Source organism: Leptonychotes weddellii, chromosome 10 (genome assembly GCF_054177405.1).
Source record: "Leptonychotes weddellii isolate Sample4059 chromosome 10, ASM5417740v2, whole genome shotgun sequence".
NCBI classification, from domain to species: Eukaryota; Metazoa; Chordata; class Mammalia; order Carnivora; family Phocidae; genus Leptonychotes; species Leptonychotes weddellii.
Window position 1 is genome coordinate 52,376,048 of NC_138378.1, and position 27,525 is coordinate 52,403,572.

Sequence of the window (27,525 nt, forward strand, 5' to 3'; positions counted from 1 at the left end):
AGTGGATGAACCTTTTTGTCTGTTTCCCCTGAATCAAGGGAGGACCACGGGAGGACGGAATCATGTATGTCTTCCTGGACCTTTAAAACAGCTCAACAGTCATGGAGAGAAATATCACCATGGAAGAGCTAAGAAACCCATGCATGTCATAGTTGATTATTAATTACTACTATCGAGACATCACAACTTTGCTGGGGGTAAAAACTATTCTGATTGAGGTTTGCCCCTTAAGAGTTTTGAATTTTTGGATAATTGGTTTCTAAAAAGAACCTATGTATTACTTTGGGAGCTTGGCAGGAAGAAGGGTGTCTCCTTGATCTTTGGCCCCCCTAGTTCCCTGTAAATATTAACTTGCAGGGTTGTTGTGAGGATTATTGTAATGGTTAAAGTAACACATCTTTGGTGTGTATCCAAAAGATGATGTGCCCAGTGGTAGTTACTATTAACACAAGTTGTAGTACATAAGAACACTAAGCAAAAGAGAGGCGGATCACTCAGCCTTTCTATAGATGATTACCTATTTGGTTAACTTCAAACCTTTTGACATGGTGAAAGATTAGAACATGGGGCCCAGGAGAAAGTGGCAGACACGTGATGAAGTGGTAAAATCAAAGGCTTTGGCACCCAAACGATCTGCCTTTAAACCTTGTATTTCTTCTTCCTATGCCTAAGCTAGTCCTTCCTCCCGCGTCCCGGTAAATTGGGGATAGCGATGCCTATCACTGGGGATGCCACGAAGGTCAGAGACAGTCGGTGAGGTGCCTGGAACTGCTGGGCCTCGGAAGCTGTTGTTGGATTAGAGTGGGACCTGCCCCTGGGACCTGTCGCCAGGAATGTTGCCCAGGCCGGACGACCGGGGAACGGGACCTGCAGCTGGGGCCAGGGGCTCCGGTTGAGGCAGCCCGGGGTGGTCGGGTCGCGCGCCCAGGCGGAGGCCGAGAGCTCCCTCGGGCCTTCGGTTGGCAGTCTGAGCTGCCTCTGCACTCGCCGAGGAGGATTAAAGCCAGATGTGGCCGGGGCGGGGGAGGGGGGCGGCGCGGAGACGCCGAGCTCTCGGAGCCTGGGACCCAAGACCAAGACGCAGCTCCAGACCTCGCCGTGACATTAAATGCAGCGGGGGGGAGGAAAGGGATCCCAGGAGAGTTATATAGGCTGCGAGACGGCGCCCCTAAATGACAGCCGGTCAGGCCACTGACGCGAGCGGCTGGGCCGCGCGGGGGCGCCCAGTGGAGGGCGCGCAGCACCGGCGGCCAATGGCTGGCGGGGTCGCGGGCGGGGCCGACGGGCGGGGCGGCCGCGGCGCTCCAGCGGCGGGGGCGGAGTCGCGCTGGGGAGGCGGGGCACCCGGCAGCAGCAGCGGCTGCAGCGGCGGCCACAGCAGCCTCGGCGGCGGCCGCGGCAGCACTGGCAACGCCAGCGGCGGGTGAGGGGCTCACGGCTCGCGGCGGCGGCGGCGGCGGCGCGCGGGCGGCCTCGAGGTGGGGGCGCAGGGCGGCTGCGCGGAGGGGCGCGGGATGGAGGGGAGGTGCCGGCTGCTGGGCTGCGAGCCGCCGGGGTCGCGAAAGATCCACCTGCTGGTAACGGAGGCGCCCGCGCCGCGGCCCGACCGGGAGCTCGCGCCTCCGGCTGCTGCGGGGCCGGATCGGGGCGCTGGCTGGGCCTCGGGGCGGGGCGCGGGCCGGGGCGCCCTGGCCGCGGGGTCAGCCCCGTGCCACCGCCGCCGCCGCTGCCGCTACAGCCCCTTGGTGCCGCGCGCTCTCGCGGTGGCCGGCAGGGCGCCTGGTGCGTTTCCCGGCGCTCCCCGGCGCAGCGGGGCTCGTCGACTTTGGGGCAAAGTGGAGGAAAGTGCGGGCTTAGGGGGTACTGGGGGGAAGGGAGAGTTGCCCGCGGGACCCGGCCGCCAGGGCCCACACCCGCCCCGGGGTTGGAGCCTTTACAGGGCCGGGGGCAGGTGAGGCGGGGGCCAGGAGGTCCGGGGCATGGAGGCAGGGGTGCTCCCGCCGACGCGGAGGCGGCGTGTAGCGGTCGTAGCGAATCTTTCTACAAACTGAAGGTGTGAGGGTCGGGTGTGAAAGAGCACCCCCATCCCCCCCAGGCCCCAGTTGTCCTGGAGGGGGAAGCTGCAGATGGGACCCTTAGGTTGGGTCCGGGTGATTGCACACAAAGTGTACCAGGTGACACCTCCGAGGCGTGTTTTGCGAGCTGGCAGTCATACCACTTGCGGGCCCGCTTTTATTTCTCGCAGCGTGTGTTTCTCTTGAGCCCGTTCATTGAGTCCGAATTGCGAAATGTTAGCAGACATAATGTATGTTTTTAATGCTTTCCATGGATTTTGCTGTTGTGCTTTTGCCGTCGGACGAATTCTCGTGGAAGATAATGATAGCGTCGCTCGGTGGCATACAGAACCTAAATTTAGAATCAAATAATCGTTTTGTGGTTTATCTTTCTTTTTCTGAATGTTAAAAAAATAGTTTTATTAACAGGTTATCGTGGCATGGGTTTCTTTAGCCCGCACTTGTAAATCTGAAAATGTACTGGACGATGAAATTATGTAAACTGTATTAATGAAAGATATTAATCCTTTGATAAATTTAAAATAAATGAAATTTTACATAATTACTGTGTATAAAGTTATATAGCTTACGTCGTGGATTTCATGCTTGTGCCTTTCTTCAGGCACCTCTGTCCTGTCTGTGGGATAATGAGGGAATATGCCAAGTGTTCAGCAAAGTATTCTCAGCCATAAAATGTATTGAATGTTTCAGAGAATACTTTAAATGAAGGTTTTTGTATCTAATAATAAAACAATAGGACTGAAGCCCTTAAAGGGCAGTCAGATGAAACATTTTTCAGTCTGAGGTCTAGAGTTGAAGTTCCATTTGTCTTTGCAGGATGAAGAAGATGATTAGTAATTGTAGCCACCACCTTTTTTATTGTTAAAGATTCAAATATGTTAAGTGATAATCTCAGAGCATTAAGGTGTTAGATTCAAATTTTTGCAAATGATAAACGATAAAACGATAAAAATGAGTCACTTTGTTTCTTGCCTTAGGTAGTCAGTCAATCCAGAGGGCTCTTGGCTGTCCAGACTGTGACTGCCTCCTGGTTGAAGAGCGTGGAGATCATTAGTTTTGCTTTGGTCTGGAGTCTTCAATTGTGCTGTGCAGTTAAACTTCATTAGTTTGGAAACCCTAATTAAAATGTATGACTACATTCTTAGTAAAATGCTCTTACATTTGTCCTGCAGAATTTCAGGTCTTATTTGTTAGTAGAATTGGTAAGTGTCTTCAGACTGAGCTTAATACCTTCCTGGATCCAATTTTTAATATTTGGTATATTTTTCACATTACTAATAGTGTATCTATAGTCTACTTTGATTTTAGAAGTCATTCACTTTTATTGTATTTATATGAATTTTATCATATGGGCTTTCTTTGTCTTTAATAAAACTATTTAAAAATATCCTTTATGATTCCTTCTCCACTTCCCCGTAATAATTAATTGGATGTTTACTCTAATAACCTGTATACTTTTAGGTCTTTCACTAGGAAAAAATCCTTCCTGAAGTAGGGTGCGGCTAAATATGTAGCAACAGAAAGTTATATACATTTTTATATAATGTCACACCAGGATTATAATTCTACATTATATAATTCACTGAGTTATCACATCTCTTTTTATAATCAGAACTCATTATTGGGTGCTTATTGATATAAGACAATATATTAGGCACTTTTAAGAATTTAGTCCAAATTGTAGGATTTTGCCACAAAGATTTTAAAGTCTAAACCATCAGTGTGAACGTGTTTGATGTTAACTTGTCTTAACTATAGAAAGTGAGTCACTTTGGTTGTAGAAAATAGTGATAACTTTTGAGAATATCTTTGGAGTTCTTTGTTTTCAGATAGTAAGAGGAAGCAAGGAAGTAGAGGGGTTCAGTGCTTCTAGAATATTATGCCACAGTGAGAGCTACTGGCCAAGGAGGGTTAAAAGGCATGCTTCGGTGTGTGTGTGTGTGTGTGTGGTGGGGGAGGGGTGCTTAGCCAGAGGTTACAGGAAGTGAGAAATTTGTTAAAGTCTTAGGTTTAAACTCGGAAATTTCCTATGAATTTTGCAGCTTATTTCATAATAGATCCATATTCGTTATAGAAGAGAACATTTTTAAAATTCACACACTGTTGGATAACAATACCTCAGGAAGGTTCTCTAGACAGGGAGTGGCCCTAGCACTTCTCTTTGTACTTACAAGGTGCAGGTGGCCCAGTTTGAGAGGCAAAGGGTGGTAGGTAAGATTAGTGTTCCCTCTCTGGGTTAACAGTGCCTGTCTCATTACACCTGAAACTAATGTAACATTGTGTATCAATTATACTTCAATTTAAAAAAGGCCTGCCTCTTAGGGTTTTGTTGAAGATTTAAAGCATATAATGAAGCATAGGAAACAGTACCTTGTAGCTTCTATCATTGTTACCATTAATACTATGCCTTAGACTAGCAGAGATTTCTAGTTACTATGTTCAGTTTTACAAAGTAGCTGAGATGGTGGTTTCTGAATTGCCTACAAATGGCTACTTTAATCAGCCATACTTTGTAGCTGAGGGAATTGTCCCTTGGGCTTGTTAGGCATTTTTGGAGGTGCATTAACTCACCCCAGTAGAGTGTGTCTTAGTACATTGCCACGTGCATCTTATGGTCCCTTTGAGGCCACTGGGAATCAATGGACATCTTGGAGTGCCTGACATGCCCCCAGGGAATGAGACTGGCTATGCATAGTGCAGACCAAACCCGTGGCTGGCTGCAGTTGTTTGTTTTGTTTTGTTTTTTTTTTGGTTTGTTTGTTTGCTTTTATTTTTTAACACAGTTAACATTTATGGAGAACCTATTAAGTGCTAGGTGACTATACTTAAGTACGTATAAGGACTTGATTGAATTCAAATTTCTCAACAGCTCTGCTAGCTGGGTGGTGATCTCCAGATTTTCGGAGTGAATGTTCTGGTTGGGTTGCTGCATTTTCTAAATCCTTCTGTATTCCCAATTGACACCTTGGGAGCAGGTTAATCACTGGAACAACTACATTTCTTTTATGATAATGATAAATGGCAATAATAACTGTGACCTTTCTATTTAACATTATTTGTGTCCTAGAAGTGGAGCCAGGACAGGTGGTTTGCTCAATTTTATGGATGAAAAAGTGAGGCCTAGATCAGTGGCACACCTGAGGTCCCATATAGAATGATGTTGCTGGATCTAGAGCCCAGGTTTTTTGATGCTTGTAGGTTGTAGTCTGTCAGTTTTTCTTAAAAATTTTCAAAACAGTAACTATTATTTTGCAATAGGAAAACTGAGGAGTGTGACGATTATATTACTTAGGAACTGTTGTGTGATCCTCAGAGTTATCAGCTTGGAATCTGTGGCTTACTATTTGTTTAACAAGTCCTGCAACTTCTCCCTTTAAATAATGAGCCATAATTTTCTTTTTGCCGACAAAACAGAATCAATGAGGAGGGAATATAGTTTGAAGCTCTTTTTCTGGAGGAGAAACACCATACGATTCTAGAATATAATAAATGAATTGTTTAGGTGTGGGGATAATCTTTGTAGATGGAGGTTAGCCCAGCCAAAAGTCTGTTCATAATGGTGAATGACAAATGAAGAAAATAATATTTTGCATTATTGAACAAGTTTTTCTTTCTCTTTTTTCCCTGAATAGGAAGAAAGAAGCCTGAGACAGCAGCCTATGAAGACTGTGAAGACAATCCTGAATAGCAATTATGAATGGTGTTGCTGCTAGGCTTGTTCTGCGGAGCATCTGAAATGAACCTCTCTTATTGATTGTTTTTATTGGCCCAGAGCCAGGAGTACTGGATTCAGTTGACTTCAGGATTAAAAAGAGAACAGTCCTGGTTATCATCATAAACATATGAACCAGTGTGATGGTGAAATGAGATGAGGCTCCGAAATGGAACTGTAGCTACTGTTTTAGCATTTATCACTTCATTCCTGACTTTATCTTGGTATACTACGTGGCAAAATGGGAAAGGTAAGGCAAATATCTCCAAAAATGTGCATGAAATGTAGTAGTAAAGGGTGCATAAATGCTTTGGTTAAGTACCCCAACAGTCTGCGTGTTGCATGCTCTCTGCTGGTGGCCTGCTAGTTTCTTTCTGATACAAAAATGAAACTATTCTTGGACAGAGGAGACAGAATTTCTAATTTGAATGGGGTTTGTTTTCGATGTCTTATAATTGCACTTGGAGAAATAGATACTGATCAGTGGTTATATTATACATGGCAGCCAAGTTGAATAATAGACTTTTGTTTTGACATTTTATTTTTATTAAACATCATAAATGCTTAATAAGCTTCTTTGTACTGGATGTTGTTTAAAGTGCTTAAAAGGACACAATCAGCGCCTTCATGAAATTTACATGCTGATTATAGTAATGATTTGGTGCTGTGTAGTTAATGATTTAAACTACATGTGTTGACAGATTGCTCTTTGGGCAAGAGTATTTATGAAGTGGGTGAGGATAAATTCTTAAAAACTGGAAACGGGCGCCTGGGTGGCTCAGTTGGTTAAGCGGCTGCCTTCGGCTCAGGTCATGATCCTGGGGTCCTGGGATCGGGCCCCACATCTGGCTCCCTGCTCAGCGGAGAGCCTGCCTCTCCCTCTCCCTCTGCCTGCCACTCTGCCTACTTGTGCTCTCTCTTTCTCTGTCAAATAAATAAATAAAATCTTTAAAAAAAAAAAAAAACTGGAAACAAATTTTTTTTTTTAAGATTTTATTTATTTGACAGAGAGAGACACAGCCAGAGAGGGAACACAAGCAGGGGGAGTGGGAGAGGGAGAAGCAGGCTTCCCGCGGAGCAGGGAGTCCAATGCGGGGCTCGATCCCAGGACCCTGGGATCATGACCTGAGCCAAAGGCAGATGCTTAATGACTGAGCCACCCAGGCGCCCCTTGGAAACAAATTTTAAGTTTATTGTGTTTTACTGTTGAATTATGTTTTTAAGGAAGGTTATTTGTTAAGTGATATTCAGGGATAATGCCTTTGCTTTTTTTTTTAACCTTATTTATTTATTTGAGAGAGAGAGAGCGCACATGTGCATGCACAGGGGAAGGGCAGAGGGAGAGAGAGAGAGAAAATCTTAAGCAGGCTCCATGCCTAGCACAGAGCCCGGCTCCAGGCTCAATCTCTCACAACCCTGAGCTCATGACCTGAACCAAAATCAAGAGTCGGATGCTCAGCCTACTGAGCCAACCAGGTGCCTCCATTCCTTATGTTAATCTAGGGAATGTTGATGGCAAAGAAGGATGGAAGTATATATTTGGTTTTTTAGAATCAAGTTAGAGTAGTCATCATCACCAGGTTATTTGAGGGTCCTATTGCTGGCATTATTTTATTAACTTACATGAAGATAACTGAAAAGGTGCATTCGTTATTTAATTTTCCTCTGGCATGTATGTAGATATGTATATGTAGATGTGTATATCTCTGAGTACATGTGTATAAAATAAGCTGATTAAAGTGGAAAGCATATGATCTATTCTTTAAGCAAGTATACTATCTCCCTTTTTTTTTTTTTTTTTTTCCTGAGTTGGGCTGTAATTTTGAGAGGAACTATACTGGGGAGAAATGAATGAAAAACTTGGTGAAGACCTTTATTCTTTGTGGACAAATATATACATTTTAGATTAGTTTTTTAATTGTACCAAAAGGAGAAGACATACTTAGGAAGACCTTTGACTAGTTAATTTAATCAAACTATTGATTGTCCCAGACATGACCAAAACTGATCACTGGCCTTAAAAGTTTACTTATGAAATAAGAGAATTGACCATAAGGGGAATATATGGATTTTTTTCTTATCAGGAAACTTATCTATTCAGAGTTATAGTCATGGAGAAATGTGATCCTTCTCACTGAGTCTTATGTAAGGGATTAAAATTTTTGGAATCTCCATTCCACTTACCTTGTTTCTTGTGTAAAGGCATTATAAGCATTATTTTCTCTTTGTATTAAGCTGTCTTTAGGGGTGCCTGGATGCCTCAGTGGGCTAAGCATCTGCCTTGGGCTCAGGTCATGATCCCAAGGTCCTGGGATCGAGCCCCATGTCACTCTGCTCAGCGGGGAGCCTGCTTCTCCCTGTCCCTCTCCTTCCGCCTCCTACTCCCCCTGCTTGTGCACTCTCTCTGTCAAATAAATAAATAAATAAAATCTTAAAAAAAAAGTTGTCTTTAGAATCAAGATTTAAAACATATAAATATTCTTTCATCCTGTGGTATTAGATACACACAAAGTCCATTCTCTTTGATTATCATTCTTTGACCAGCTCTGTAATCCTTTCATGCATATTCTTCTGCTCTGTTTTTCTGCTTAGTGTTTTGTCCAGACTTTTTCAGGTATCAACGGAGGACTCCTGTTATGGTTATGTAAGATCCTCTGTTTTTTTAAATTTTTTTATTTGTTTGTTTAAGATTTTATTTATTTGAGAGAGAGAGGAGAAGCAGGCTCTCCATTGAGCAGGGAGCCTGGCGTGGGGCTCAATCCCAGGACCCCTGGGATCCTGACCCGAGCCAAAGGCAGATTCTTAAACGGACTGAGCTACCTAGGCACCCCAATCCTCTGTGTTTTAATGCTATCATTTATGTAACTGATCTAACTGCTGAGCATTTGGATTCTTTCTAGATCATTCTGGCAGTCAGATAGCCTGGATTTTCCAGAGCGGTCCTGATCTCAGATATTCAGTTCTAGTATACTCATCAACCATGTGCTCTGATTTTTATATTGAAAGTATGGTTTCCATAATCATTGACTTTGCTGGGCTAGTAGTTTTTATTTTTCATTCATTCATTGGTCCCTTTTATAGGTACCTATCCTGCCTCGCACTGCATTAAATGCTATGAATATGAAAGAAATAAGAAACTTAACACCTCTTGAGAAGCTCAGGGACTGGGAGGGGAAGATTCAGGTAAACAAAAGAAATATAATACCATCAATAGACTGAGATAGAAGTAATAACATGGTGCTGGGGAAGCATATTGCATGTTATATATGATTTAGTTTAATCCTTATAACAACCCTGGGAAGAATTACTACCCCCTTTCACTAGATGAGAAAACTGAGGCAGAGTGGTTGAGAAATTTGCCAAGGTCATACATTTAAGTGGTAAAGTGAAGTTTGAACTCCGTCATGCTGGTTCCAGAGATTATGTTCTTAGCTATTGGTCTACTTCCCAGAAGAGCAGAGACTGAGGCTACTAATTCTTGAGTCACTTCAGAAAGAATAGATAGGAAGGTGATGCCAGGCAGAGTAGTAGAGAGTGGGCATGTCGGGGAGAAAGCGCTCCTTGTGCAGCCACGAAGTTCTGAAAGGGTGTAGAGTATTTGTGCTTTGGAATTAGGAGACACTCAGTTTCATGGGCACATAGGACTCCTGGACTCTCAAGGTTTAGTTGGTAATCACAGTGCAGTTCTTAACATATTTTTCATAGGTCTTCATTTAACACTTGGAAGAAAACATGAGCTGGTCCATGGGTTTGGCATAAGTTTGGGAGAATGTTAGAAACCCAGCCAGGGAAGATGGAGTTAGGGCTGGGACACCAATTTTTGCAGGGTATGCAGAATTAAATGAGACAGAATTCTAATTATGTGGGATGGACAGGTTGGGAAAGTTGTAAGCAGACGTTGTGAGAGTGGGACCAGAGTTATTACAGGTCTCACTTGCAGCTGGGGTTCTCCTAAAGAACTTCCTACTTTGGTCAGGCACAATCCAGAAATTGGGGAAGACCGAGCAAGCAATCTGCCTGTCCATAGGGACATATAACATTCATGTACATGTTTTGTGTGGATTTCTGTGTGGACATAGGTTTTCATTTCTCTTGAGTATTTGCCTAGGAGTGGAATTGCTGGATCATGTAGTAACTCTATATTTAATCATTTGAAGAGCTGCCAGACTGTTTTTCATAGCAGCTGGACCATTATGCATTCCTTCTAGTAGCATATGAGGGTTCCAATGTCTTCACATGCTTTGACAACACTTATTACCTGGCTTTCGATTCTCATTCTAGTGGTAGGGAGATAGTGTTTTATTGTGATTTTGATTGGCACTTCTCTGATGACTAATGATGTCTAGCATCTTTTTATATACTTTTAGCAATTTGCACATATTCTTTGGGAATTGTCTATTCAGATCCTTCGCTTATTTTTAAAAAAGGGTTATTTGTCTTTTTATTAAGTTATAAGAGTTCTTTATGTATTCTAGATATAGTTTCCTTAGCAGATACATGATGTGCAAATATTTTCTCCCATTCTGTGGATTGTCTTTCACAGTCTTGATGGTGCCCTGTGAAGCACAAGAGTTTTAAATTTTGATGAAGTTCCGTCTATTTTTGTTGTTCCTTGTGCTTTTGGCTTCGTATCTAAGAGTTCATTGTCATATCTGAGATAATGAAAATTCTGCTATGTTTGCCTCTAAGAGTCTTGGCCTTTGATCCATTTTAGGTCAGTTTTTGTGTGTGGTATGAAGTAAAGGTCCAACTCGATTCTTTTGCATCTGGCTATCCAGTTGTCCTAGCACAATTTGTTTAAAAGACTGTTTTTCCCCCCATTGAATGGTCTTGGCATTGTTGTTGAAAATCAGTTGATCATAAATGTATGGATTGATTTCTGGACTCTCAATTCCATTCCATTGATATTCCTTCTGCTAGTACCAGGCTATCTTGATTATTGTTGCTTTATAGTAAGTTCTGAAATTGGGAAGTGTAAGTTCTGCTACTTTAACTTTTTCAGGATTGTTTGGCTATTTTGAGTCCCTTGCAATTCCATGTGAATGTTAGCATCTGCTTGTCAATTTGTATAAAGAAGTCAACAGGGATTATGATGATCTATAGATCAGATTTGGTACCATTACCATCTTAACAGTGTTAGGTCTTCCAATCCATAAAACATACGATTTCATTTATTTAGGTCTTTAATTTTTTTTCAACAATTTTTGTGTACATTTACACAGTATAAGTTTTATGCTTCTCTTATTAAATTTATACCTAAGTATTTTATACTTTCTGATAGCATTTTGAATGGAGTTTTCTTTTTTTTTTTTTTTTTTAAAGATTTTATTTATTTGACAGAGAGATAGCAAGAGCAGGAACACAAGCAGGGGGAGTGGGAGAGGGAGAAGCAGGCTTCCTACTGAGCAGGGAGCCCGATGTGGGGCCCGATGTGGGGCTCGATCCCAGGACCCTGGGATCATGACCTGAGCTGAAGGCAGACGCTTAACGACTGAGCCACCCAGGCGCCCCTGGAGTTGTTTTCTTAATTTTGTCAATTTTCATCACAAGTGTATAGAAACACAATTGATTTCTGTATATTGATCTTGTATCCTGCTATAACCTCGCTGAGCTTATTTATTCTAATAGTGGATTCCTTAGGATTTTCTGTGTACCAGATCATGCCATCTATGAATAGAAGTAATTTTATTTCTTCCTTTCTAGTCTCAGTGCCTTTTATTTTTTTGTGTTATTTAATTTTTCTGGCTAGAACCTTCATTTCAGTGTTAAATGGGAGTGATGTAAGAGCTGACCTCCTTGTCTTGATCTTAAGGGGCAAGATCTTAGCCAGTCTTTAAATTTAAGTGGGATGTTAGCTGTGGTTTTTAAGTAGATGCCTTTTTTTTTTTTGTTTTCAGGTGAAGGAAGTTGCCTTCTATTCCTGATTTGCTGAGTGTTTTTATCGTGAAAATGTGTTGAATTTTGTCAAATGAATTTCCTGTGTCTATTGAGTGATTTTTGTTGTTGTTGTTCTGTATTCTACTGATAAGATATATTACATTAATTGATTTTTAGGTGTTCATCCAACCTTGCATCCCTAGGATAAATAACACTTGCCCATGGTGTATAATTCTTCTTAGTTGTTACTGGATTTGGTTGGCTATTATTTGTTGGGGATTTTGCATCCATAGTCATAAGGGTTATTGGTCTGTAGTTTTCTTGTATTGTGTTTGTCAGTTTTTGATATTAGGGTAGTATTCGTTTCATAGAAAGATTTGGGAAGTGTTCTGTTCTATTTTTGGAAGAGTTTGTGGAAAATAAGTATTCTTTGAATATTTGGTGGAGTCAGCACTGACATCATCTGGGCCTGGGCTTTTCTTTGTGTGTAGTTTTTTGATGACTGATAGAATCTTATTACTTGTTACAGGTCTTTTCAGATTCTGTATTTCTTCTCCAGTCAATTTCTGTAGGTTGTATTCTACTAATTTGTCCATTTCACTTAAGCTATCTAATTTATTGGTGTACAGTTCATCATATTTCTTTATAGTCCTTTCTATTTTTGTGAGATCAGTAGTAATGCCCCCTCTTTTGGTATTCTCATAGTTTTAGGATGGTTTTTTTTTTTCTTGGTCAAACTAGCTAAAAGTTTGTCGATTTTGTTGACCTTTCAAAGAACCAGCTTTTGGTTTCTTGATTTTCTCTACTCTCTATTTCATTACTTTCTACTCTAATCTCGATCCTTTTCTTCCTTCTGCTTGTTTTAGACTTAGTTTGCTCTTCTTTTTTTTAGTGCAGGTAAGGTTTTTCTAGAAGGCAAGTTTATTGATTTGAGGTCTTTTTTTCTTTCATACTGTGGGCATTTATAACTATAAACTTCCCTCTAGGCACTGCTTTAGTTGCATCCCATGTTTTGGTATGTTCTGTCTTGATTTTCATTAATTTCATAGTATTTTCTGATTTCTTACTTTTGTCTTTTACCAGTTAGTTGTTTAGGAGAGTGTTAATTTTCTTATATTGGTGAGTGTCCCGAATGTTTCTGTTATTGGTTCCTAATTCCATTTCATTGTGGTCAGAAGACATACTTTATATTATTTCTATCCTTTTAAATTTATTTAGATTTTTAAAAATAACCTAGCATATGGTCCATCCTGTAGAATGTTGCATGTGCACATGAGACTATATATGCTGTTGTTGTAGGATGGAGTGTTCTGTAGATGTCTGTCCGGTCCAGCTGGTGTATAGTGCTATTCAAGCTTTCAGTTTCCTTGTTGACCTTCTATCTAGTTGTTCTATCCATTATTGAAAGAGTATTGAGAATCCAACTATTGCTATAGAATTATCTCTTTCTCTCTTCATTTTTGTCAGTTTTGCTTCATGTATTTTGGTGTTCTGTTATTGGGTGCATGTATTTTTCATTTTTAAATATTTATATTTTTATTTTATATTATAATTGAATATTCCCTGTTTTCTCTAGTAACATTTTTGTTTTAAAGTCTGTTTTGTCTGAGAATAGTATATCAGTATATAGCTATTCTAGCTTTTCTGTGGCTTCTACTTGTATGCTATGCTTTATTCTGTTCTTAACCATCTGAGCCACCCAGGCGCCCCTGCTTTATTCTGTTCTTTGACTTTAATAATTTATTTGTGTCCTTAAATCTACAGTTTGACTCCTGTCAACAATCTAGAGTTTGATCATGATTTTCTGGAACTAGTCTGACAATGTCTACCTTTTGATTAGACTCTTTATCCATCCATGCTTACTATTATTGATATAGTTTGATTTATATCTGCCATCATTTTGTTTTTCGTATGTCTCACATCTTTTTTCTTCCTCTTGTCCTTTTTTTGCATTGATTGAATATTTTCTAATGTAACATTTTAATTTCGTTAATGACTTCTTTCACTATTTTTTGAATATATTTTCGTAGTTGTTCCAGGGTTTATCATTTACATAGCAACTTATCAGAATCAGCTTCAGGTTAATGCTAAGTTAATTCCAGTAATATATAGAAATGTTACTTCTATATAGTTCTATCACTCCCTCTTTTTGTGTTGTTATTGTTGTATACTTTACATCTGTCACTATTATAAACCCAACAATACATTGTTATTATTTTACCATCTGTTATTTCCTTAGCACATTGCAGCTTTATTCTCACCTACCTCCTTTGTTCTGTTATTGGCAAATATATTACATTTCCATGTGTTACAGACTTGGTGATACATTATATGCATATCACATTATACTATTTTTAAATAATTGAAGAGAAAAAAGTGTGCATTAACAGTGTCTATTATAACATAATCACTGGTGCTCTTTGTGTGGATTTAAATTGCTGTCTAGGATTACTTGCTTTCAGTTTAATGATTTCCTCTAGTATTTCTTGTAAGGAAGGTCTGCTAGCAATGAATCCTTTCAATTTTTATTTATCTTGGAATATGTGTATTTTACCTTCATTTTTGAAATACAGCTCTGCTGGACTTAGGATTCCTGATTGATAGGGTTTTTGTTTTGTTTTGAAGGACTTTGTGTCATCCTACCGCCTCTGGCCTCCATTATTTCTCCTGAGAAGTTAGCTGTTGTTCTCCTTGGGGTTCCCTTGTCATTGATGGATCATTTTTCTTTTGTGGTTTTCAAGATTGTTCTGTGTTTGACTTTTATCATTTTTACCGTGATGTGTCTGTTTATGGGTTTTGCTTCCTAGATGTGTAGGTTACTGGTTTTCAGGAACATTGGGAAGTATTAAGTCATTTTCTTTGACTATTTTTTGTTTTGTTTTGTTTTTACCTTTCTCTCCTCTTCTGGTATTCCCAGTACATTCATGCTGTTATTCTTAATGGTATCCCAAATTTCTATGAGATTCTGTTCATTTTTCTTCATCTTTTTTTCTCTTTCTTCAGTTTCCGTAATCTCTACTGATCTGTCTTCAGGTTGGCTGATTCTTTCTTTTTGCCAGTTCATATCTACTGTTGAGGTCCTCTAGTGAATTTATAATTTCTATTATTGTACTTTTCAACTCCAGAATTGGCATTTGGTTCTTTCTTAAAATTTCTATCTCTTTATTGATACTCTCTTTGATGCAATATTGTCATGCCTTCCTTTACTTTTTCAGTGACATTTTCTTTTAGTTCTATGAGTGTATTTATAATGGCTTCTTGGAAATATTTACCTGCTAAGTCCTACATCTAGTCATACTCACAGGGAGTGTCTTATGCTGCCTGCTTTTTTTCTGGTGTATGGGTTCATATTTATTTATTTGCATACCTATAATTTTTTGTTGGAAGCTGAACATCTTAGGTAATACAATTTAGCAACTCTGGATACTCTCCCGCTGCCACCCCCAGGGCTTGTTATCTTTGCTTGTTTATTTGCTTATTTATTTGTTTAGTGACTGGCAGGATTATTTTAGCCTGTCTTCCCTCTCCCCTCCACAAGGTTGAGTGTGTGTGTTGGTCCTCAGGGAGACACAGTTTTGGGTATGCCCACAGTCTTCCTAGGATGCTTGTTATTATAGGTAGGACTCTCTTCCACTCTTTCAGTGACCACTACACTAATTGCTGGCTGATTGTTCTGTTGTTTACAAGAGTGCACTGGAGCATAAATTCTGCTACAAACTAATCAAATTGTGGTGCCTTTGAAGAAATGTTTCTGAGTTCAGTGTTTTTGCTATTTGTTCTGACCACAGGAAGGCTCCTCCTAGTTGTCCCTTTTCCTCGTTTTTTTCTTGCAAACTAGCCACCAACTCCTGCAATCTAGGTTGTATCTTCAGTAGTTCTACAATTCTCCCAGTTCCCTTCAGCACAACTTCTGCTGCTAAACTCCTCCTCTTTCTTTTGCAAATCAAGCTAGTTCCTTCTAAGAGCTTAGGAGCCATCTATTTTATGGCCTGCTTTTCCACCAGGCAGAATTTCTGAGCCAGGGCTCTGGAGGTGGGGGTGAGGACAATGACTAGCTTCTCTCTGAGTGTACTCCCACTTCTAGGAGCTGAGCGCTAGGTCAGTGGAGGGGGCCGGTAGCAGGAGGAGGTCTTGGCTCTGCCTCTCCTGGCAGGGAACCGCTGCCTCACTGGGCAGTGGAATGAGTTTTGGAGCCCTAGTATGCTCAGTACGCTGCGTCCAAGATAGAGCCTTGGGGGCATGAAAAGTCTGGGTGTCATATCCTGTTAGGGATAACAATATAGAAGCCAAATAAAGCATTTTGTTTAAAACTGTGGATCTTATTTACAAATAAAAACAGTAAATGAAAAGCTTTTAGATTTTTTAAGTTTTCTTTACAAAATAAGAATGCTCCTTTCAAACAGACTATAAGGGAAATTAATAGTAAATCTAGGGTTTGGAGTATACTGTCATAGTTCTGGCTAACCAAAATTGTATAATTGTGTTTGTTGAGTGACTTCTGTGTGTCGGGCACTATTAGAGGTTTTGGTCACATTACTGAACATGTCAGAAAAATCCCTACTTTAGTGTGGGGGAAGAGGAGAGGAGATAGCTAAAAAATAATAAATAAAGAGTAAGCTGATGAATAATAAATGTGTTTTTTTTTTTTTAAAGATTTTATTTATTTATTTGACAGAGAGAGACACAGCGAGAGAGGGAACACAAGCAGCGGGGAGTGGGAGAGGGAGAAGCAGGCTTCCCGCAGAGCAGGGAGCCCGATGTGGGGCTCGATCCCAGGACCCTGGGATCATGACCTGAGCCGAAGGCAGACGCTTAATGACTGAGCCACCCAGGCGCCCCAATAAATGTGTTTTTTTAAGCTTTTTATTTTGAAATAATTTTAGATTTACGATAAATTTGAGGAATAGTACACAGAGCTCTCCTATACCCCCTAAAATGAACAACTTAACATTACCACAGAGTGTAATATTCTAAACCCTCAGACTGGCTTTGATACAGTGCTGTTCACTCATCTACAAGCCTTATTTGAATCTCACTGGTTGTTCCACTAATGTCCTTCTGTTCTAGGATCCAGTCCAGGATCCCACATTGCATTTAGTTGTTATGTTTTCTAGTCTCCTCCATTATGGGAAATTTCCTTAATATCTTCTCTTATGTTCTTGGCACTTTTGAAGCCTTTGGCCAGTTATTTTGGAGAATGTCCCTTAATTTGAATTTGTCTGATGATTTCTCATGATTAGATTGAGGTAATGCAGTTTTGGCAAGAATACCACAGAAATGATATTGTGTCCTTCTCAGTGCATAATATCACAAGCAACATGATGCTGAAGTGTCTTATCACTGGTTATGTTAACTCGGATCACTTGGTGAAACTGGTATCTGCCTGGCTTCTCCACTGTAAAGCTACTATTTTTTTCTTTGTAATTAATAAACATTTTGTAGAGGCTTCTCTAAAATTAAGGGGATATCATCTGTTTCTCATCACACTTTTGCCCACAAATTTTAACATCCATTGGTTATTTTTGTCTGCAACAATTTATTACTATGGTATTTGCTAAATGTGAGTTTCCACTTCTGCCATTTTTTCTACATTTAGTAATTGGAACTCCGCTGAAAGGAAGAGATGTCTCTTCTTCCTCCTTTCTCATATCTTGATATGAGTATGGACTCATGGGTATTTATTTTGTTCTGTGGGTTATAATCCTTTACTATCCTTAACGATTTTGGTGTTTAAATTGTCCCAGAGTTGGCCATTGGGAGTTTCTTCAGCTTGGCTTCTGTGCCTTCAACATGCTCCTCTCATATTTTTCAAATTTATTGAGATGAAATTCACATAATATAAAATATATTAAAGTGAGCAGTTCAGTGGCATTTAGTACATTCGCAGTGTTGCACAACCAGCACCTTGATCTAGTTCTCATTCATTTTTTGAACCATTTTTGATTTTTCTGGTGCTGTAATGTGCTCCAGGTTCATCTTGTATCTTCTCTGCCCCAGCCCTGGAAGTAGTCATCTCTTCAAGGACTCTCTAGTTCCTTTAAAGAATGGAGTCTTTGTGTGCTCATTCCTACCATGGCATCACCACTTAGCCTCTCAGTAGACAGTGCAAGAAAGTATATGTGTGTATACACATATATTAAAAAAAAAGTTCATACTGATCCCTCTCATTTTAATGTAGTACAACTGTTCATTCTGGTTTCTACATTTCTTTTTTTTTTTTTTTTTGTAACTTATCTCTTGTCTCCCACAGTTAAAAACAAAAAAGGCTGTTAGTATCCCAGTATAGTTACTTATTTACTCAGTTACAGAATATACAGAAAGTAGTTTCAGAATTGCTAACCAATATCCAGATGAAAAATTTATTGGGCTACATTATCTGTGTACAGGTCTTTTTGTCTTAAAATTATATAGTGAAATGCTGTTTTCCAAAGTTACTTAGTTATTTATTAGTCACTTTCTTTACAGTGTGGTTATCCCATTCAGTTATAATACATGTAAGCCCATACATAAGCCCATTTATTACTGCTTGTATTCTATTTTGGGCTCCCCTCCATGTCTTGTTTATTGCCATCATTTACATTTTGGATATGTGAAACATTATCTTGGTTCTGAGACTCAACTGTAAAAAAAAAAGCCTAAGAGAAATATCCCTCCTCATTCCTTCTACCCCATTTCCATTTCACCCTTCTTTCTACCCAGTTTCCATCTCTCCCTTGCAGGTATTCACCCTCATTTTCTGTTTTATTCTTTCTGTATTTCTTGTTGCACAAATTGAGCAGAGGCATGAACATTTCCTCATCTCCATTTCTTTCTTATGTGACGGGTAGCGTACTAGAGATACTCGTCTGTGCTTTGCTCTTCCCACTTAGCAATGTGCCCTGGAAATTGCTTCATAGCAGTTCATGGAGAGCTTCCTCATTCTTTTTTTTTTTTTTTTTTTTTTTTAACAACTTCATTGTGTTGAATGTACCGTAATTCATCCAACCACTCTCCTCTTTAGGGGCATTTAGGTTTTTAATGTGTTTATTCAGTATTTTAAGTGCATATTTTCTGTCAGGCATTGTGCTGGGTCTTGAATAATGAAAATCTAGTTTATAGGGTTTTTTTTAAGTTTAATTTTAGCCTTAATTTTTTTTCCCAAACCATGGGAAATCAAGAACTTAATGTTTTGGAAGAAAACTGTAGTTGCCACCTATGTTGTAAACATGAAAGTCTGGAGGTAGAGTTGATTTGATTACCATTAGGATTTAAGTAACTTATTCAGGAAAAGTAGATTTTGTCTCTCTCTTGCTGAAGTATATTTCGTTTGCATCCTAAACTTAGTATATAGTTTTCAAATCCTAAAGATAAAAGGTAGGCCAATTTTTAAGAAGCTTTATATTTTATTTATATATATATACATATATTTATATATGTATATAAAAGAGGGAGAGGGAGAGGGAGAGAGAGAATCTTAAGCAGCCTCCATGCCCAGTGTGGAGCCCAACACAGGGCTTGATCTCATGACTTTGAGATCATGGCCTGAGCCAAAGTCAAGAGTCAGATGCTTAACTGACTGAGCCACCCAGGTGCCCCAATTTATACCTTTTTGACAGGAAGCTAGAAAGTAACTTAAAGTAAATTGCAGTCAGTATTCTTATTTTTCCAATTTAAAAAGTAATAAATAGTCACATGCCAGGCTTTTTACTCTCTTCACAGTTGAGGTGATAGGATACAGTTTTCTAGCCAGGGGGACCCTGAGTTGGCATGTGTATCTTCATTTCAACAGGTTTCGATACTTACTGTCTTCAGAGCAATTTTATTTCTTCAAGTATTGAAATATAACGTACATATAATTGTAGGAGTATAGCTCTGTGAATTGTCACCAAGTGGGTACCATCTGTTTAACAAACTCTGGAAGGAGAACACTTTTGCACTATGTGTCTTGGTGTGTGTTGGTACCTAAGTTTTTTGGCGTTTTACCTAGAACTTGCCAATAAAATCTTTCTCATGGTACTTCACTGAAGGAACCAAACCTTGGATTTCAATTCTATACTGAGGTTTGCATTTAGCCTTTCTACTTGCCCAGGATTTACTGAATGCTGTGTTTGCCCATCTTGTACTAAGCGATGGGGACACAAGGATGACTGAGATGCAAGGCCTGCCACATGAGGGAAGTTATTTTCAGAGACCATAGCAGTACTCCGAATAAATACTGTTCTTTCTGCTCTCATGGAGAGGTGGACACAGTGCTGTGATAGCATCAAGGTAAAAACAGTTCATTCTGATAAGGGGTCCTAGAAAAGCTTCTTAAAAGAAGTGACATTGAGTTGGTCTGAAGGATAAAGGGGAATTGATAGGAGAAAGGTACTCCTGTGAGTGGAGAGGGTAGATATTGGGTTGAACCTCAGTGTGTACAAGTGGCAGAAGACTCAAGTGGCAGTAGCATTTGACCTGAGTGACCAGAAGTGTTGACCTCGTGCATAAAAGGTGGAAGGAAAGTGGGAAGAGACTGAGGGAATCAGAAGGGTCTAGGGACTGGCTGCTTCTGTTATATCAGGAGCACAGGTGATGGCAGGGAAGGAGGTGAGAGATCTGAAGAGCTAGGCAAGAGTTCATGATGAAGAGAGTCACTGTCGTATTACTTTGTCCTAAATTTTACTTCCAATAAGATATCTTACTTCTTTAGACTTGGGTACATTTTTTGGGTAGGTGACAACATGGCACTTAACGCATGTGCATGCACACATCTTTTTTCTCATAGTTTTGTTTTAAAGTACAGCTGTTTCTTTTTTTAAGATTTTATTTATTTGAGAGAGAGAGAGAGCATGCATGAGCAGGGTGAGGGGTAGAGGGAGAAGCAGACTCCCCGCTGAGCAGGGAGCCCCATGTGGGGCTTGATCCCAGGACTCCAGGATCGTGACCTGAGCCAAAGGCAGACACTTAACCGTCTGAGCCACCCAGGTGCCCCCAGTATAGCTATTTCATTTGAATTTCAAACACCTCAATCAGTAGACAAACAAATACAAATACTGTAAAACTTACACCCATATTTATATTGAAACTTTTCTAAACTATCAATGTCATGGGCTTCATTCATTTCCTTATTTCTGAACCTTCCTAAGTTTATGGAATTCTTATTTTTATACCTTTCTGAGGTTTTAGAAATCTCACCAGCCTGGGGCGGGGGGGCGGGAGTGAATGTCTGCTGAGACCACTCATGCTAAACATGATCAGGGTTATTGACCGAGTCTTGAGTGGGGCAGGGAACCTGGTTGCTTCTCCCAAGATGATTTAAATCTGGGCTGCTTATTATCTAGTTGGGTCCTTTCCTGCAATTAAACCTAACTTGTTAGGTTGATAAGGCCATTTAAGCTTCCGTTGCTAATACAGATTTTCGTTTTTTTTCCATGCTGGTATTTCCATGCTGGTATTTTCCCTCTGGAATAGGATTCTTAATTGTCCTCTTATCATTACCCTGACCTGGTAGAGAGATTGCAAACTTAAGCATGTCTTATTAGAATCTTGTGATTAGAAGGCCACGTAGAATTTCTTCCTCTGAGATAAGGGATTAGTCTAGGAGTTTGATCATTTTAGGACAGATCATGGAATTTTTTTTTAACCAAATTTCTTTGTGTGACCATTACTCTGATCATTTTCCCCCACCCTCTTGTTCTTGTTACATTTCTTATTTTTTCCAAAGTTTTGAGCTTGCACAGAATCCCCCCTCCACCCATTTCTTGGTAGACAGAGATACAAATGTATGTCTATACTTGATAAGCAGACATGCTTATTAGAGGAAACAAATACTCAAGTATATTGACAGTCTTCTACTTGTTTAACAGAAAATTAACCATTTTCTGTCCTTTATCTTTTTCACATTTCAGCCTGTTTTTGAATATTTTATTTTTCTCTTTTTTAGTACTATTTACAGAATAAGTTTATATCCACTAAATGTAATTTTTTTCTTCAAATGCCCATGTAGTCACAACTTGTCTACTGGAGAACATTTTAGGCTGTTTCTTTCTCTCTTTAGAACTCTCCCTGTCCTCTTTGAAAGCATCCTTGCTTTGATATCCTATTTCCACACTTGTAGACACATCCTGACCGCCCCCGCCCCCGCATCAGTAGATGTGGAATTTGCTTTCAGTAGAAATTGTATTAGAGACCAACACTTGGGTGCCCATAAGACTTAATGATGGACAGAGTGTTGCTCTTGTTCATAGGAGATGGTCATTGGTTGGTTTTTCTGATTTAACTGATCACATTGCTGTGTCCTATTTCCCTTCTGTGTGAGGTATCATCGATCAATACAACTTTGCTGTATGCTGATGAACTCCAGCTCTCTGAAGAGGAGTTCCAATAGGACTGGAGTTTTGCAGGGAAACTAAGCATTCTGGGACTTGTTACTTAAAGAGAATGTGGAAAGTTGTACGGGATAAGAAAAGAGTTTGCCTGCTAGTTTATTGCTTTCTTCACTGTGGCAAACAGCCAATTGTTACTTGAATTTACCTCTTTGTGAGTCCTCACAAGCATCTGTGTAGAGAAACTTTTGTTGGCACCTGGATTGCTATTTCAGAGTACCAAAAATTAAAAAAAAATTTTTTTGGGCGCCTGGGTGGCTCAGTTGGTTAAGCCTGCCTTCAGCTCAGGTCATGATCTCAGGGTCCTGGGATCGAGTCCCACGTCGGGCTCCCTGCTCAGTGGGGAGTCTGCTTCTTCCTCTGTCCCCCACCCCACTCATGCTCCCTCTCTCTCTCACGTGCTCTCTTTGTCTTGCAAATAAATAAAATCTTTAAGAAAAAAATTTCTTCACAAATCCTGTGTATGAGTTATGGAAAAAAGAGGTAACTGGTCCAGGAAATAGCATAATCCTAAACTGTATGCCTGGTGGCTTGCTGTCCTGATAGACTTTTCCCTGGTACTTTGTTCTTTCATTATGTCAGTGGAGGTTAAGCTTAAAAAGTTGACCTTCAAGACTTGTGGTGTAATGTTTCCTATTTTTTGTTGCGTGTCATAATTTGCATTTATCTCAAGTTGTCTCTTTTGTAGCTCTGCACCATTCCCCCAAATGTCTTATCCATTCATATTTCCCCTTTTTACTTTCAATCAGTGGTACAGTCCTATTTGTTTGCAAATGGTTTTGCAGAGAAATAATAAGACTGATTAGAACTCTGTTATTGCTATATACTGCTGCTATTTCAGAAGAAATAAGCCTATAGTTCCATGACTGAACATAAGCATAGGGTTGGTATTTGGGAACAATGAAGAATATCATTTGTTGGCTATGTTTGCATCCATGGTCTCATTTAGTTCTCACAACAGCTCGTGGGAAGTAGGTGAGTATTAAATCCCTATTTGACATGGAGACGCTCAGGCAACCAGTAAATTATTTAATCCCACTCTAATGTATGACAGGAAAATGATGGAATATAGGATGTGAGCCCAGGTGTATCTGATGCCATGGCTTGTACCATTGGAAGCAGATCTCAGAGACAGTGCCCACTACCTCCTGTGCAGTACAGTGTGTTACCTAAATGGGGTCTCCATAGAGGAGCTTCTGCAAGTCTCATTTTGTTGGTCACCTAATGTGACCTTTTCATGTGCTTTTTCTAAAGCAGTATTTCCCTTGCTAGTATTTAATCATATTCTAGCCCAATTTGTTTCTGTTACTTTTTTTTATAGTATGAGGTTTCAGTTTTCAATAAACTTAGCAGAAATCCATTTTACCTGGATTGTTTTTAGGTTAAAAAGTTAGTTCACCTTGCCATTAGTTAAAGGATACTCAAGTCATGCAAATAATGTGTTGTATACTCTAGCAAAATTACCTTTAAATTGAAATGTCTATATTATTGGTTGCCAGTATTTCTGGAAGAAGTGTGCGTTAACTTGAGTCATGATGGATTTTTGTTACTGAGTACAGATGTTAAAGTATCTTCCTAGAAAAATGTGTGTAATACTTTAGAATGGCACAACCTTTTTTTTTTTTTTTTTTGGTTCAGAATGACACAGAATATTAGTGTTTAGTAATTTAGGTTTATTGCTTTGATGCAGAGGAAGGCACTTATAACTGGTGGCTTTGGTTAGAATAAAACACATTATCAATGACCATCGAAATTTAGTGTATTATGGATGTGAAAATCAGATTGTTGTCAGTTGTGCTCCCTGAAATAACCTTGACATTGAGTAAATCATAGATGAAGGCGTAGGCTTGACTACTATATATTTTGATCTATAACAGAGTTAATGATTAAGATAAACCTAAGGCAACATTTTTATTGGTAGTTAGAAAGTGTAAGTTTGCAGTGTAGACCTTGTTACTTTCTAGGAGTCCAGTTGAGGGTCCGATATAACATCAAATGTGTAGAATTTTTGACTTGTAACAGATGTTTAACTATTTGGAAGTCATAGAGAAGATCCAGAAAGAACTCCAGCGATTGCCAATGACCAGTGTTACTCTGGAATTAATAGGATTTGATCTCTTTCCAGAAGTGAAAGACAGGGTGGTGTAGAGGTTATTAAGCTCTTAAGATGCTGTTCATGGTTTTCTTTATCTGAGGAATAATGGCAGTGTTATCATTTGGAAGAAATAAGAGTCTAGAGGCCTTGGTTCCCTTGTAGCTTCCGCCTTGATTTTGGAAAAGTCACTTGAGCTCTGTGGAGGCTTTTTTTGTTTATGGTTTTTAATTTTAGTTTTCATTCTACTGGTAATGATCATGGGGCAATTTTAAAGATTGGGAAAAGTGCTACAAGGCAAAATGCAGGCAAACAGCGTTGTTTTTCTTTTTTTAAAGGACAAGATGGTGGGTATTGCTAATTACAGAGCTTGGCATTTGTGGAGATAGACTTCGTGACCATGAATGCTTATTTATTTATTTATTTTAGATTAAAAAAAAAAAAGATTTATTTATTTTAGAGAGCGTGAGTGGGGAGGAGCGGCAGAGAGAGAGGGAGAATCCTGAAGCAGACTCCCCGCTGAGTACAGAGCCCAGTGGGGGTCTCAATCCCAGGACCCCTAAGATCATGACCTGAGCCAAAATCAAGAGTCGGCCTCCCAACCAGCTGACCAGCCAGGTGCCCCACCATGAATACTTAAAAGAAGCAGTAGTGATTGCTAGTAGCCAGCAAAAGTAAACTAGGATTTAGCCTAGGTAATGAATTTATTTTTCTTTTTTTTTTTAAGATTTTTTGATTTATTTAAGAGAGAGAGAACATGGGTGCATGTGTGAGTGGGGGCAAGGGCAGAGGGAGAGGGAGAATCTCAAGCAGACTCCCTGTGGAGCAAGAGGTGGGCTCAATATCATGCCCCTGAGATCATGACCTGAGCCAAAACCAAGAGTCACATGCTTAACCGACTGAGCCACCCCAGGTGCCCCCGTTTGTGTAGTCTTCTAATCCATTTTTTATACATTGATTTAAGTCTGTCAATCCCATAATTGTATGTGTATGCATGTCTGTATATGTGTGTGTTTTAAAATGTTTACACAGATAGCATTATGCTATCCATGTAATAGTATCATGCAAGCATTATACTGTATGCATAAAAACATCTTGGCTTTTTTTACTCACATTATTTCACTATTTCTGCGGGGGCGGGGGCATACCCTGGAAATCTCTACTCCACCATTTTTGCTGATGTCACACAATAGCCATTTTTTATACCATTCTGTCCTCTAGCTCCCAGCAAGAGTCTGGTCCAAGTTCTTCTACACTAGATATATAACATTTTTATCCTTGTTCCTTCAGAAGGTTGTCTTTTAGAGTATAGGTCATGGCACGGCAGATGTGACTTGTCTCTACATACATGGTAGATGATGGTTAGGAAATCACAACCTCTGTGTTATTATCAGTCTCTTCAACATCCACATTGTCGTTCTCATTTTCAATGTTTGGGTACAGTTGGTTCTTGATATTCCTACAGTAATAGGAAAGTTATTGTTAGTTGATTTTCATTAAATTCAGACTACTCCATGATCACATAATCAGTTGTGTGACCATAGATAATAGTTCATTAGACATTATTTATTTCCTCTGCAGTTAGGGTGATATAATATCCACCCTGGGGCACTTGAGAGTAAAGGAAGTGCTATTAACAGTTATGCGGGGGTAATAGTTGTAAATGGGAACCATCCTGAGCAAAGATAAATATGTAGTCACCCTATCAGTGAAGTGAAAGACCGTGATAGCGCTTGGCCCTGTTTGGGCAAAACATGAAACTGATTGACTTGTCTGGGAAGTGAAGTTCAGTGATCTAGAACCATCATTCAGGGGCGCCTGGGTGGCTCAGTCGTTAAGCGTCTGCCTTCGGCTCAGGTCATGATCCCAGGGTCCTGGGATCGAGTCCCACATTGGGCTCCCTGCTCGGCTGGAAGCCTGCTTCTTCCTCTCCCACTCCCCCTTCTTGTGTTCCTGCTCTCGCCGTCTCTCTCTCTCTGTCAAATAAATAAATCTTTAGAACCATCATTCAGAATCATGGTGAGCCTGTGTACCTGAGAGACCATGCACAATCCAGTGCATTAATCACACACGTGGAACCAGGCACAGTATTGCAATCAAAGCCTTAAGAAGGGAGTATAAACAGTGAGGAGAGGGGAAACATTTCCTGAGGTGGTAGCAAGCATTTGCTGAAGCAGTAATGAAAGGAAGTTATCTTTTAGTGTGCTGATTAAGATCTAGAAGGTTAATAAACCCTCTTCTCAAGGGAAATGAGGTTTGCCCTTCCCGAACCACGTGGATACAAGAGGAAAGATAACCTGGGTTTCCTTATCAGAAAACTAAGAGACAAAGTAGAAATAAGACACTCTAAGATGTCCTCCTGTCACCTTCCTTAAAAAAGTTTCTTCTTGCATGTGCATTGTGCTTCCCCTGTTCTTTTTGGTGGACTGTCTAGAAGTTAATATGCTAAACTGTCTTAGCGCTTAAACTGCTACAGTAGTGAATTAGATCTTGAGGGAAATACACTAATCTTATTAGTTATAGGATATTAGGGGTTTATGGGCGTAATGCTAGTAGATTTGTAAGTAGCTTTCTTCATATTGCTCCTTTCCCTCTCTTTAGCTTCGTTAAGTCATTCATTTACCTAGTGTTTATTGAGCATATAGAAGGTCCTGTTCCACTAGGCACCAACAATATAGTGGTGAACAAGATAGGCTCTGTGACAGCAAGGATATCACCTATTTATAGAGATGCTAAGGGTGTGGGGAGTTACCCAATAATATTTGAGCAACTGAACAGGCTAGATTATTTTGGATAGCAATGATACTGACAGTAAGAAAGGCTAATGTGAGAATGCCAGAGGTGGGAATGAGGGTTAAAACAGGTAGTCAGAGAAGGCCTCTCTGAGAAGGCTTAATTGAGGCCAGAGAAGTAGAGTGAAGAGGAGTCTTAGCAGTAGGAACAGCAGGTATGAAAGTTCTCGAGTAAGAATGAGCTTGGCATTGGGGCACCTGGGTGACTCAGTTGGTTAAACGTCTGCCTTTGGCTCAGGTCCTGATCCCAGGGTCCTGGGATCGAGTTCCACATTGGGCTCTCTGCTCAGCAGGGAGCCTGCTTCTCCCTCTCCCACTCCCACTCCTCCTGCTTGTGTTCCCTCTCTTTCTGTCAAATAAATAAATAAAATCTTTTAAAAAATAAAAAAAAAATGAGCTTGGCATGTTGAAAGAACACAAAGTATGGGTAAAGCTTAGCAAGAGGGAGTGTGGGGCAGAGATGGGCATCAAGAGTTCTGTGATTAATTTGAAAAGGGGAACGCTCCTACACTGTTGGTGGGAATGCAAGCTGGTGCAGCCACTCTGGAAAACAGTATGGAGGTTTCTCAAAAAGTTGAAAATAGAGCTACCCTATGACCCAGCAATTGCACTACTGGGTATTTACTTCAAAGAT

General features: G+C 40.0%; 1 protein-coding gene across 1 annotated transcript in view; it reads left to right on the forward strand.

Moving 5' to 3' along the window:
- Window positions 1-1,349: 1,349 nt before the first annotated feature.
- Window positions 1,350-27,525, forward strand: part of MGAT4A (alpha-1,3-mannosyl-glycoprotein 4-beta-N-acetylglucosaminyltransferase A) — a 91,280-nt gene continuing 65,104 nt past the window's right edge. Inside the window, exons 1-6 of the mRNA XM_081832303.1 lie at window positions 1,350-1,478; window positions 5,708-6,074; window positions 8,380-8,431; window positions 8,869-8,970; window positions 16,905-17,039; window positions 24,030-24,146. Of these exons, the coding sequence (XP_081688429.1) occupies window positions 5,944-6,074; window positions 8,380-8,431; window positions 8,869-8,970; window positions 16,905-17,039; window positions 24,030-24,146 (537 nt within the window). The 5' untranslated portion in view covers window positions 1,350-1,478; window positions 5,708-5,943. The remainder of the gene's footprint in view (window positions 1,479-5,707; window positions 6,075-8,379; window positions 8,432-8,868; window positions 8,971-16,904; window positions 17,040-24,029; window positions 24,147-27,525) is intronic.